At 43.9% G+C, this 12,463-nt stretch overlaps 1 protein-coding gene and 1 long non-coding RNA gene across 5 annotated transcripts in view; one reads left to right on the top strand and one right to left on the bottom strand.

The window, feature by feature from the left end:
- GAN (gigaxonin) overlaps positions 1 to 8,638 on the bottom strand; it is a 55,624-nt gene extending 46,986 nt beyond the window's left edge. The window contains exon 1 of one of the 2 annotated variants that reach the window (XM_034639567.1): positions 8,434 to 8,638. In XM_034639567.1, the coding sequence (XP_034495458.1) occupies positions 8,434 to 8,600 (167 nt within the window). In that variant the 5' untranslated portion in view covers positions 8,601 to 8,638. The remainder of the gene's footprint in view (positions 1 to 8,433) is intronic. The other variant, XM_034639568.1, reaches the window with a different exon arrangement.
- A 145-nt stretch (positions 8,639 to 8,783) lies between these two features.
- Positions 8,784 to 12,463, top strand: part of LOC105236981 — a 67,852-nt gene continuing 64,172 nt past the window's right edge. For all 3 annotated transcript variants that reach the window (XR_004619256.1, XR_004619255.1, XR_002142374.2), the window contains exon 1: positions 8,784 to 9,110. This is a non-coding gene — a long non-coding RNA (uncharacterized LOC105236981). The remainder of the gene's footprint in view (positions 9,111 to 12,463) is intronic.

Genomic DNA, 12,463 nt, shown 5'->3' with positions numbered 1-12,463 from the left:
CTGCAGCAGCAACCATGTCCATCCCTTACATCTCTCCGTGGCAGCAGTCGTCCTCACTGTCTGCCTCCTCAGATGGACTCTATGGATGCCAGAGCCCTAGGTGCCCAGGGCACAGCTGTGCCGCACAAAAACGCTCAAGAAAAGTTTGGTGAATGAACGAGCATATTAGGGAACCTTGACCAAGGATCTATGTTCTCTACTTAAAGACAGTTGTTTCTGTAAATGTGATTAATTGGGGTCACTAATGTAGTAGTGAATGATCAGATGAGTCATTTAAATATACTTTGAGAGCAGACCTTCAGAACAATCAACTCCAAAAATAAAGTCAATCTATTCTTTCCCCATTCTTGAAATGGATAGTGCCACACAACATCAGGATACACAGTACTGAAAAATTAAGTGAACGTCAAAAATAAGTTGAAAAGTCTTTGGTCCTATGTTTATTTCCTTTACTAGTCCCCCAGAAGTAGAAAAAATAACTTGAGTGATTTAGGTCTCTACGTACTCAGTCTCAGTTCTGACACTGTTCGTGGGAGATGCAAACCGCAGCCAGCACACAAAGAAAACCAAGCCGGGGAAGTGCGATACCCTGTCAACTAGTGAAACGCGAGCTCCTTGTCTATCACCTGTCACCACAGTCTCCGCAGCACCTGGCTGTCACTGAGTGTCTTCTTGTGTATTTGATGAACAAATGGCTAAGCCTATAATCAAGGCCCTAGACAGTTAACACTAATGATATCAGGTTCCTTTACTGCCAACTCTAGCTGCGATGAGTTAATACATAGTACATTTCAATACTTTAGGACAATGCTAACCTTTTTATAATGGATTTTCTTTTCTTTTTTATTTGAGTGTAGCTGACACCCACTGTTACCTTAGTTTCAGGTGGAAAAGTAACTCAACAGGCTTCTCCATTATGCTACGCTCACCACAAGTGTGGCCACCATCTGTCCCCACACATGGCTATTACAGTATTAGTCACTATACTCCTTATGCTGTGCCTTTTATTCCCTTGACTTACTCATTCCATAACTGGAAGCCTGTATCTCCTTCTCCTTTTAACCCATTTTGCCCAACCCCCTCCTCTGTCAACCATCAGTTTGTTCTCTGTAATTCCAGGTCTGATTTTTTGTTTTTGTTTATTCATTTGTTGCTTTTAATTTTTTACATTTTACTTATGCATGAAATCATATGGTATTTGTTTTTCTCAGTCTGACTTATTTCATTTAGCATAAAACCATCTCAGTCCATCCACGTCTCTTCAAATGGCATGATCTCATCCTGTTTATGCCTGTGTAATATTCCATTGTGTATATATACCACATCTTCCTTATCCATTCATCTACTGATGGACGCTTAGGTTGCTTGCTTATATATCTTGGCTATTATAAATAATGCTGCAATAAACATAGGGGTACATGTATCTTTTGAACAGTGTTTTTGTTTTCTTTGGATAAACACTCAACAGTGGAATTACTAGATTATATAGTATTTCTATTTTTAATTTTTTGAGGAATCCCTATACTGTTTTCTGTAGTGACTGTACCAGTTTACATTCCCAGCAATGGTGTATGAGGGTTCCTTCTCTATATCCTTGCCAACACTTGTGATTTCCTGTCTTTTTGATTTTAGCCCTTTTAAGAGGTATACAGTAATATCTCACTGTGGCTCTGATTTGCATTTCTCTGATGATGAGTGATGCTGAGCACCTTTTGATGTGTCTGTTGGCCATCTGTGTCTTCTTTGGAAAAAAGGACAAAGTTAATTCTTGAACTGTAGTGTATTATTACTGGTAAGCACAATCCCACAAGCATATGGGTTAAGGCAGTGATGACATTTCTAAAGAATGTACCAACAGCTGTGACAGTGGTACATATTTTCATAATTCACTTTCCTATCAATAGCAAAGGAGACAGTAGAGAAAGGAAGTAAATCAACTACTTTGTTCCTGCCCCTCTACCCCCTAACCGCAGCAGATGAAAAAACTAAAATTTTATTCCCTCCCTCCCAACCAAGGGATTATCATTTTCAGGCAGGGGACAAACTTAGTAGTTCTGTTCACACAAGGCTGTACTAGTACTTAAAAGGAGCCAGGCAGGAAAACAAGCAAACAAACCAACCAACCAATGAACCAACCAACCACACCCAAAATGTCCCGTATCTGCTAGGGTAAGTCTAAACTTTGCACCTAGGTTGGGTGTAGGAAGAAAACTGGGCATTGGTGAGAAACGCTTCCTTTTACTAACCAAATGGAAGACTCTACAAGAAGGCCTGGCCTCCAGTTCCAACCCCAAGTAGAAGCAGGCAAGGAGAAAAGGGAAACCAAGGATCCCCTCGGCTCTCAAAGCGCTGCTTTGCTCAAACTTCTGGCTATTCCCAGTGAACGTGCTCCACATGTCAGAAGAGTTTGTACCAACCCCACATTCCTAAATGGGAGGTTTCCTCCAATTCAAGGGCCGACAGATACAATTTAAGTGACAAAAGTCTAAAAATATTTTGAGCTCAAGAATACTAAACAATTTACAATTATTCACAGGCAAAGGCAACTGGTCACTGATGATGCTCATGTGACTACAAAACCACATTCCACAATATTTCTAGTCATCTTCCCAGGCTAATATGAAAATCACAAGCATCTAATGGTCTTTCAAATTGTTCCTAAAAAGATACATAAACACTCGGTACTTGAGAAGAATCACAAAATACCTGTGGGCAAAAATACACATTTAAGGTTCTATACCCAACAGCAAGGAAAACGAAGGACATTTTATTTGTCTATATCCCATTACTCAACAGTCTCTTTTTTAAAACCAGTCCTTCCATCTTCCATTTTTCATACATGCTCCCTCTCAAAGCTTTATTGCTTAAAGGCTGTTTCATCTAACAAAATTTTACCAAGATCTTATTTTCCTTAAGTATTTTATTTTTCTAATATCTTTAAATAGAGAGAAAAATATAATTTATTCCCACAAAGGAATGGAATTAGCAAACATTAGACCATCATTTTATAGCTAAGTCACTTTTTGGCACTAAATACCAAGAAAGAAGACTTCACTCCCTGCTCTTCTGAGCACAGGGGTCAAGAGCTCCAACTGAGCGCTGGAGGGCATTTAGACAGATACATGACATTTACCCCGAAGAATTACAGATAGCACCTTTACCTCAGCCTTTGATTTCCTCCCTTCTTTGGCCTCAGCATTGTCTCAGGGAACAGAGAACCCACGGAAGCACTTGAATTCAAGGCTGCAACCACAGTCTGCCACTTGTCACATCCCACACCTCCGCGTCTCCACCCTTAACCTAGAATTCTAACTTACAAATTATTCATTTATATTACAGCTTCAGTACACAAAATGATAGACTTGTCTCTTGCAGAAAGATCATGCGGCTCCCCGAAGGACTAACCTCACAGTACTCATAAGCCAAATGACTCCTTATTTGTCCTAATTATGTTTTCTTTATGGATTATAAATAGATTTTAAGCCTTGCTTTGATATCATGAGACAAACTGATTAACAGTTTAAACAATGGATAGGGAGGCTTTGTAATCTGGATGCTTAGACTACATTATCCAAATCTACATCGTAAGAACCAGAGTTTGTGGAAAAGCACTTTGCTTGACTTTCTAAATTACGTAAGAGAAATTACTTTAAAAACCCTGAAAAGGACTTACAGAGGAAAATACAAACTGTAAGAGGAGGAAGAAGTCAAAAGGCATAGGTTAAAGAATGAGAACCTATCCATCAGTGTTAATGAGAGATGTTTTACTTCTATAGCATACACTATTACTCAAAATAGCAATCCTCAAGAAAGTTCTACAGTAAGTCTAAACACTCAACATTTCAACTTTATGTCAGATTCACTAGTCTAAAAAGAATTTTATTGATTTGTTTCATCATTTGAAACCTTCCAAAAACCTCTCCAGAATTAGAGCATTCACTGCTACTAGCAGACAACCACAGTCTCGGATAAATAAACAAATACCTTTAAGCTGAAATGAGTAATCTATGTTAAACGTAGAGCTCCAATGTGAAAGTGCTTAGTTTCCTTAGAAGCCAGAGAAAATACTGCTTTGGTCTTCTGAAATGGAACATACTTTAATATCAGTTCTGAAAAACTCACATAAGAAAGGGGTTTAATCAAAAAAGGACTGCAAAGACTAAAAAGGAGGGGAAGGTGGAAGAGAAGGGGGAGAAAGAGGAAGAAGAGAAGAAGGAAAAAAAATCATTTTGCATTATATGACTGTAAGCCCTTAAGGACAGATTTCATCTTGTGAAGTAGTTGTTCAGGATGAAAACAAGGCCCCGATCCATTCAAAGATGTTCAGGCCCAACTTATTTCCCAGCACTATGAACGAACAGCAAGACGCAGGTGTCATCATTTGAATTTAAGAATGCTCAAGACTCAGCAAGAGTCTCAGAACTGGGAGCTTCTAGCTGAACCTGTGGGCACTAAAGAATGTAACAGGCTACAGTCACCATTCAAAATCCCGTGACAGGAGCAGCCACACGCAGGTGACCACAAACACAAAGCACAAGTGAAAGAAAAGGGACTTGGGTACTAACAGCATGCTCTGCACACAGCAGACAAAACTAATGGACGTTAGTGCCTATCAAGTACAAGATAGGTTTCAGGTGCCCAAAGAAAGGACGATGATGATTTCTGTGCTGCTCTGAAACCTGGACTTCCTACAGAGATCATATTAGTCTCCTTAAGTAGTTCATCAGCATCATCTATGAGTCAAAGTTTAGATTTAAATGGCAAAACAGGCTCATCGATAATTAGGCCTTGGAATACATCCAGAGTAACAGCATAAAATAAATGCTTGTTACAAAACAGCTCTACGGGGCTGGGTTTATATAGTAGAATACCCAACCAAATCCCGTAGGACAGGACAAAGGAAATGCTTCAGTGTCAATGCACAACAAAACTTTAAATGATACAATAAAGCTGTAAGAAGAGAAACAAACCCCCTCTCCACAACATATATACACAAAGCAAAACAAAAATAGCACGGAGCCACACAATTCAGGCTTAAAGGGGATTTGCTGTTCATGTGGCCCGGCCAACCTCACTGGACAGATGAGGAAACCAAGTCCCAGAAAAGGAGACCAAAATGACCTAGACTGGATTCTGGGCCTAATGTCTCCACTCTACCCTCACAAGACCAGCTTTCCCTGAAAAAACAAGGGAAGAGGGCGTACTGGGAAAGCAGCATCCCACTTACTGAGCTTAATGATAGGCTGTGGAAGGTCCTGCCTGCCTTCCAGTAGCATCTGTATCCTAATGCTGCATGACACATACACTACACAACCTGTTTCAGGTTATCATTAGGGCTCTATTGCTAAAGTGGAGATTTCTGTTTGTTTTTTTTTTCCTTTTATACTGAAAGTCTTTCCAGTGTATGATAGCTAAAACTATCCGGAGGAAAAATAAATGCTAAACAAAAGATAAAGCACAGGGAATGATTAAACCAGTAAGTTAGGTTAAAAGACTTTTCTATATTAAGTAGAAAGTATGCCAAATGAGTTGCTTTAATTCCGACTCTGACGAAGCTGAATTGGTTCCCTCTGCTGAGCATTTCAGAAGCAATACATAACGTTGTTTCTAAACCATACAACTTTACATTGCTTAGGATAGTTACTTAAACTAGTCTAAAGACAATATAACAAACTCAAATTTTTATAAAATGTCAGAGACTACCAAACTTTTGAACACCCAATCCACATAGTAATGATATCGCAGACCTAAAGGCTTAAGATTCAAAAAGGAGAATAAGAAACATCAAGTGCCGGAACATGCACATTCATTTTGTTTCAACACAATTCTTTAAAGTTCCTTTCAAACAAAACAGATATATTATAAAAGCCCGAAATCATAGCTGTCAAAAATAAGTTTATTTCTAAGAAGTAATAAAGATTAATCAAATTACTTTGTAGTCGTGAGATTGATCATTTTAAGACAACCAAGAACATTCCACGACTTCAACAGTCAAACTTAAAATCAGTCACTGACAAAAACACATTGACTGATTCACATTTCCCTATTAAAATGTCAAAAATATCTGCCCTACCTACTAAACAAGATGGAAGTGAAAATCAAAATGAGACAGTATGTAAAAGTACTTGGTAAGTATTTAAATTACAAGATATTGTGAATTGATAAGTAGTAGAGTTTACACAAAGAATTAATGTTGTAACTTGGTATGGTTAGAGTAGGAGTCTAATCTTAGTTCACCCACTAAGTACTAGTAACTTCATCATAATACAAATCACGAAGGCCCGTTGAGCCCCATTTCCTTATTTGAAAAGTAAAAGAATTAGACAAGGAAAGATCTGAAGTCCCTTTCAGCTTGGCCACTTTGATTAGTAAGGTTTCACACCTAAATTACTGCTATTATAAGTAATAGCAGCATTTGACACTTGACATTACTAAATATTCTCATTATTTGCCGCCATGTCACAAGTGGATACCACACCTTTCCTAATGCAGCAGATATAGCAGGGAATACCACTACCTGTGTAGACCTGTGTGCCGACATGGAGGAGTTCAAAGCACTATTTCATATTACTACACAGGTCAAATATTAAATGAGATGAAGAAACATTTTATCCCTCATTTATCAGACTAGTGAGCTGAAGTCAAGAGAAAGTCATCTGCCCATAGCTCACAGCTATAAGAGTAAAAGCTGGAAGGAGAAAGCAGGCCCAGTGCTCTTCTCAATTAGGGATAACTGAGCATCCGAAATGAAATATAACAGAGCCAATCACCTAATGTCCAACCTGCTGGGGAAGAAAGGCAGGCAGTCACTCACTCAACATATTTGCTGAACCACTAGGCACTGTTCTTTCTGGCTGCCAGGGATACAGTAATGGACAAAAGAAAAAATCCCTGGCCTCACTGAGCTTACACTGTGGTTGGAGAAGATGGACAAAGTAAATGAGTGAAACAGAGGGTATATTATAGTGGAAAGAGATATGGAAAAAATTGAAGCATGGAAAGGGGACAGAGAGCATGTGTTTGACGATTTGTAATTTTCTTTTAAGCCTGCTGGATGCCACTTACAGAACTACAACAATAATGCATCTAAAGTAGTGGTGCTAAGTAGCTCCCCAAACAGGGAATACTCTGGATACAGAAAAGACTCTGACCTGCTGATTCCAATTTGATATTGATTGCTCAAACCTTCAAACTGCCAGCTAGGAGCTGTCTATCATACCGGCAATCCAAATTCCATACTAACGAAGACTCCCTGCACCCCACTTTTAAATCCACAAACAGTGCAAGTAGATGTACAGAACGCAGCCAAGAGAAGTTGCAAGAGCACCTGAACTGCTTCTGAGTTGGCATAGTTATCTCCTAATGCAAAGGTTAAAATGGAGTTTGGGTGCTGAGTTGTGCTGGGACAAAGCACTATATGAATACAGTGCACATCATTATGCTTTTTCTGACCTGTCCATTCTAGTGACATTCTCTCCTATTAGTCTATATTTAACCCGCTTACTGGACAGTTTCTCCAGCTTTTAGTATTTTTTTCTTTTATTAAAAGAGGAACCCAGTATGCAGAAAGTTGCGATAAAAAAATATAGTCCCCTGCAAGATCTGATACATTTGGTTAAGCACCATGTTACCAACCTTAATTAACCTAGTTAGTTGACTTCGCATATCAGGTTAAGCTTTGTTTTAGTTAAGTTTTAAAATGCCCTCTGAGTCTCTAAAAATCTCATGATCCTCGCTTGTAACCGCATCCTGAGAATTACAGTAAGTGCTCTAAAATTAGCTACAGCTTACTTTAACGTGTGTCTATAACGCAGAGCCCTGCTTTTAAATGTAGCTCCCACCGCCCTGGGGGTCGGATCGCCGATCCCAGGGAGAAAATCCCACGGGCTTTTTCCTCTGCCCACAGCGGGTAAGGAAGTGTTTGTTTGGCTTCTCCGCGGGAGGGGCGCGCCCGGCTCCGTCCGCCGCGCGGGCCCGGCCCACTGCGCGATTTGGAGGCGAGCGGCCGGCAAACTTCAGCCGGGTTCCGCGGGCCGGGCCCGGGCAAGGCCCCGCCCTGCTCGCGGGTGCGGGTCCCGGGGCGGCCCAGAACGGCGTCCGGGGTCCTCGGGGGCTCGGCGGCCCGGGCGAGCGCCGGGAGGTGGGCACCGGAGTAGGGAGGACGGGAGGGCTGCGGCCCGGGCTCCGGGGTCGACTCCAGGGGGCCGGGGGTCCACAGGAGGCACGGGTATGGCCCGAGGGTGACCGAAGCTAAGGGGCTGTCCTGGGGGCCCGGCAGGGCATCCGCCCGGAGAAACACCGCGCCGAGCGGTGACCGGGTTGGACCGGGGCGGCTGGGGGGTGGGGACCAGGGGCTCCGGGGACACGCCCGGCCCGCCGCCGGGATCTAGGCAGCGCGGCCCCGCCCCGGCCCGCCGCGGACCCCCTCCTCACCTGATGTACGGGCTGGCCGCCGCCAGGATGTTTTTCTGGACGGGGATCTCCTCCCCGTCGAGGACCAGGTGCGCGTCGCAAAAGCGGGACTCCTCGCGGAAAGAGCTGAGCGCTCGCAGCAGACGCGCTGCATGCTGAGGGTCGGACACGGCGCTGCCTTCTGCCATCTCCGCGCCGGCTCGTCAGCCGTTTGGTCCAGCTGTCCCGGCCGCCCCGCCAGACCCCTCGAGCGGCCCGCGTCCGGCGCGCGCCCTGTCTGCACAGCCCGCGCGCGCGTGCGCGCCCGTCCGGCCCGGTTCTCAGCGCTCGGAGAAGCGGGAGCTCCCGGAACGCGCCTGCGCCATCGGCAGCGCAAGGGGCTGGCGCCTTTAAGGAGCCGCGGCGTTGCGTCATTTCTCCGCGACGCCCCCGCGCCCTCGGTCCCTCCCTCACGCCGGCGGTCGCCGGAAGCGGCCAATCAGAAGCCTCGTTCCTTTGCTGGATCAGCTGGTCGCGGTCCCAGCGCCGCCAGGGGCTTTTGCTGCCGCGGTGGAAGGTGTGCGGGAACCTGGGGCTCTGTGCTTCAGCCGGGGCCTCTGGCGCCATGAGTGTGAATCCGATCTTTGGCTCTTCCACTCAGTAGCCGTGTGGCCATGGCTAAGGTGCCCATCCTCAATTTCTCCATCTGCAAAATGAAGGTGATGACTTCTTCGTGTTGTTTTGGACTCGTGTGATCTCACGCGTGTGAGCAAGGGCGCAGTGTGTGTAGCTTTTCTTACTGATGAGAGAAAAGGCGTTTCTCGGATAAAGGCACAGAGACCCGAGAAAGCAGGTCCTCAGAAAGAGCATTTGGTTGCCGGCTACGGAGGAGATGTAGCGGATGAAGCTGGAGAAGTAACATATTTTGCAGAGCCTCCTTGTCTGTGGTAAAGAAGTTCGTCTTGATCCTGCAGGGGTTAGGAACTATGAAAGGGTTTTGAACAGGGTGTTTTATAAAGATCACCCAGCCGCGTGGAGCATGAGGGTGGTGGTGCCAAAGGCAGAAAGGTGCTTAAGTATTGCAGTACATGAAAGAAGGGATCGGGGACCTAAATCGAAGGATGGTGATGGACGTGGATAATAATGGGTGGCTTTAAAGGAGTAGACAGAACTGTGAGGGAGAGGGAGTCCAGGATAGTGGCTGGTTGAGTAACTGCGTGGATGTTGGGACCTTCCAGACAGATAGGAAATGCGAAAGGGGTGGAGGGTGTGTGTAGAGAACCAGATGTTCGGATGTGACTAGGGTCCCAAACCAGTGAAGATCAAAGTTGTGAGAGGAAGCAGCTTTGGGTCAGCTCAGGGCAAGCCCCTTTGGTCTGAGGTTTCCCTGGAGGTTAAAGGCACACAGGAGTCTGGGATGTAGCCACCATTTTGTCAAACACTAGGTTGTTTGTACAACCTAATTGCACAAACGTAGTTCATTTGTACAACCCTCAATAAGCTTCCAAGGAATTAGCAATTTTTCTGAAGAATTAACGATTAGGACCAAGCACCTGAAGAATGGTCAGCATTTCAGATAAGGCAGGAGGGGGTTTTCACTGGATCAGTTCAATTTTTATTTTCAACCAACTGAAAAGGTCCAGTACAGCCTTGAGTCTACCCTAAACCAGCTAAGGCTCTGGAGTCACCGCAGAAATCAGAGTATATAACTCTGGCANTTTTTTCAACCAACTGAAAGGGTCCAGTACAGCCTTGAGTCTACCCTAAACCAGCTAAGGCTCTGGAGTCACCGCAGAAATCAGAGTATATAACTCTGGCAGAGTCGCTGGCAGAATAGATGGGGAAAAGGAAATTAATAGTGGAAGATCAAGACATTTCCAGTTCCTCCTTTAAACTCGGCTCAGCATTTAGGGGTGAAATGATAAAGATGTCTAGGACTGGCTTCAAAACAAAATAAAGGGATGGAGGGAAGCAGGTGAGGGTATAGATGAATGAAAAGTATCTATGAGATACTAATTGTTAAAGCGCGTTGTGAGTACATAGAGTTTCATTGTACCAGTTTCTGTATTTTTGTGTATGTTGTAAAACGCCACAATAAAAGNTATGAATGAAAAGTGTCTATGAGATACTAATTGTTAAAGCACGTTGTGAGTACATAGAGTTTCATTGTACCAGTTTCTGTATTTTTGTGTATGTTGTAAAACGCCACAATAAAAGTAAAAAAAGAGATAAGCAGCTCCAACTTATCTTCTCCATGATACTTGCCCAGTATCATTGGCAGCGAACACTCCTTTCTCCAAGTTGTTGCTGTACTTTGAACATTGCTCTGACAGGTAACTTATTATAAATGGGTTTATTTATCCATGTCACCGGCTCGCTTGTATATTTTAGTGGTTTGGTTTCTCGATGCTAAGCACAGTGCTGGGCCCTAGTAGTGCTCACTGAACGTTGGATGGATGGAAGGATTAACAAAATTTTGAATACCAGGCACTTAATAAATGTTTTCTGAATTTTATCTTCTGTTTTTAGTTTGTCTTTGCCTTCATTCTCAACTGGGTTGTTGGGGGTCAAAGTTGATGTATATTACAGAGTTTTCTATACAATATAGATGTTTGATAAATACTTATTAATTGCATGGAATGTTGGTCTACTCTTCAGCTATCAGGAGGCTCCAAAACAAAACAAGTTCCAAATAACAGAATCACCCTCGGGTAACCAGTTTCCCCGGAATGGGAGTGTTGCCTTAGTTGAAATAACTGGAGGTGACTGAGGATTAGTCAGGTAGGCTCTTCCTCGTAGAGGTGAACCTTCTCTGGCATTTTGACAAAAGGAAGGAAGGGGTAGGCTCTGCCCCCCAAGGCCTTCCTCCCACGCTTGAGCCCTCTTCCTTCCATACATACAGCACCAGGATGAGTTTTCTTGAGGCACCTGAGCTGACCTCAACACTTTATTGAAAATTAGCATCCTATTTTTTAAAAATATTTGTTTGACAGAGAGAGAGACAGCCAGTGAGAGAGGGAACACAAGCAGGGGGAGTGGGAGAGGAAGAAGCAGGCTCCCAGAGGAGGAGCCTGATGGTGGGGCTCGATCCCAGACCGCCGGGATCATGCCCTGAGCCAAAGGCAGATGCTTAACAACTGAGCCACCCAGGCGCCCCATGAAAACTTAGCATCCTTTTGATTGTTAACTCCCTTCTCAGTAAACTAAGGTGATTTTCTTATTACCAGGGGACATCTGCGTAGAGGGCTGTAGACAGACCTGCATCAATCAGAGAAAAAATAGTTGCTGGCTTGAGAGGGTCACCTGTGCAACAGGCAGCTGATCAGCAGAAGACCTTATATGTGCTTTCAGAATCAGCCCCGCTGTTGGCAATATTTCCCAACAGCCCACCTGCCTGAGTAACTCACATCCTCTTTCAAAACCAAGCATGAAGGTCTCCAAGCAGCCTCTCAGGGCAGAGTCCCTGTGCTATGCCATATTCTGCTTTCTGTGCTAAACTTACCACACTGTAATTAACTGGTTTCTAAGCCGGGTTTGTGAGCTCCTCCAAGGTAGGAGCTTTGTTGTTTTCACTTATGTTCCGAGGGACTTTCATAGTGACTGACTGGTACTTAATAGATGCCGCTCGAGTACTTTTGCATAATTAGAGGTAGCAAGTTGGGTAAATGAGCACAGTAGGCCGGATGTAACTAACAAAGTGGGATCAGGAGAATGACAGGGAGCTGAGGAACACCCTGTCCAGAGCCGGAGGCTACCCTCCAGCTCTAGCTGATTGCTCCAGGGGATAAGGGCCCAGTGGGGCCAAATCCAGTGATTTTTTCAAGAGATCTGAACATTCAGATCCACATGTCAAATGTCCCAGTTTTTCAACATTAGCCCCTCCTTCCATGTGGGAGAAAAAGATGCAGCATTGGTCTGCAGACAAGTTCTGGCTTTAATTCATTTCCAGAGGTAATCAGAAAATCACCTTGGTTTACTGAGAGGGGGGTTAACAATCAAAAGGATGCTAAGTTTTCCATAAAGTGTTGAGGTCAGCTCAGGTGCCCCAAGAAAACTCATCCTGGTACTGTAT

Source organism: Ailuropoda melanoleuca, chromosome 12 (genome assembly GCF_002007445.2).
Source record: "Ailuropoda melanoleuca isolate Jingjing chromosome 12, ASM200744v2, whole genome shotgun sequence".
NCBI classification, from domain to species: domain Eukaryota; kingdom Metazoa; phylum Chordata; class Mammalia; order Carnivora; family Ursidae; genus Ailuropoda; species Ailuropoda melanoleuca.
Note: the sequence above shows the minus strand (reverse complement) of the source record. Positions and strands in the feature narration are given on the sequence as shown.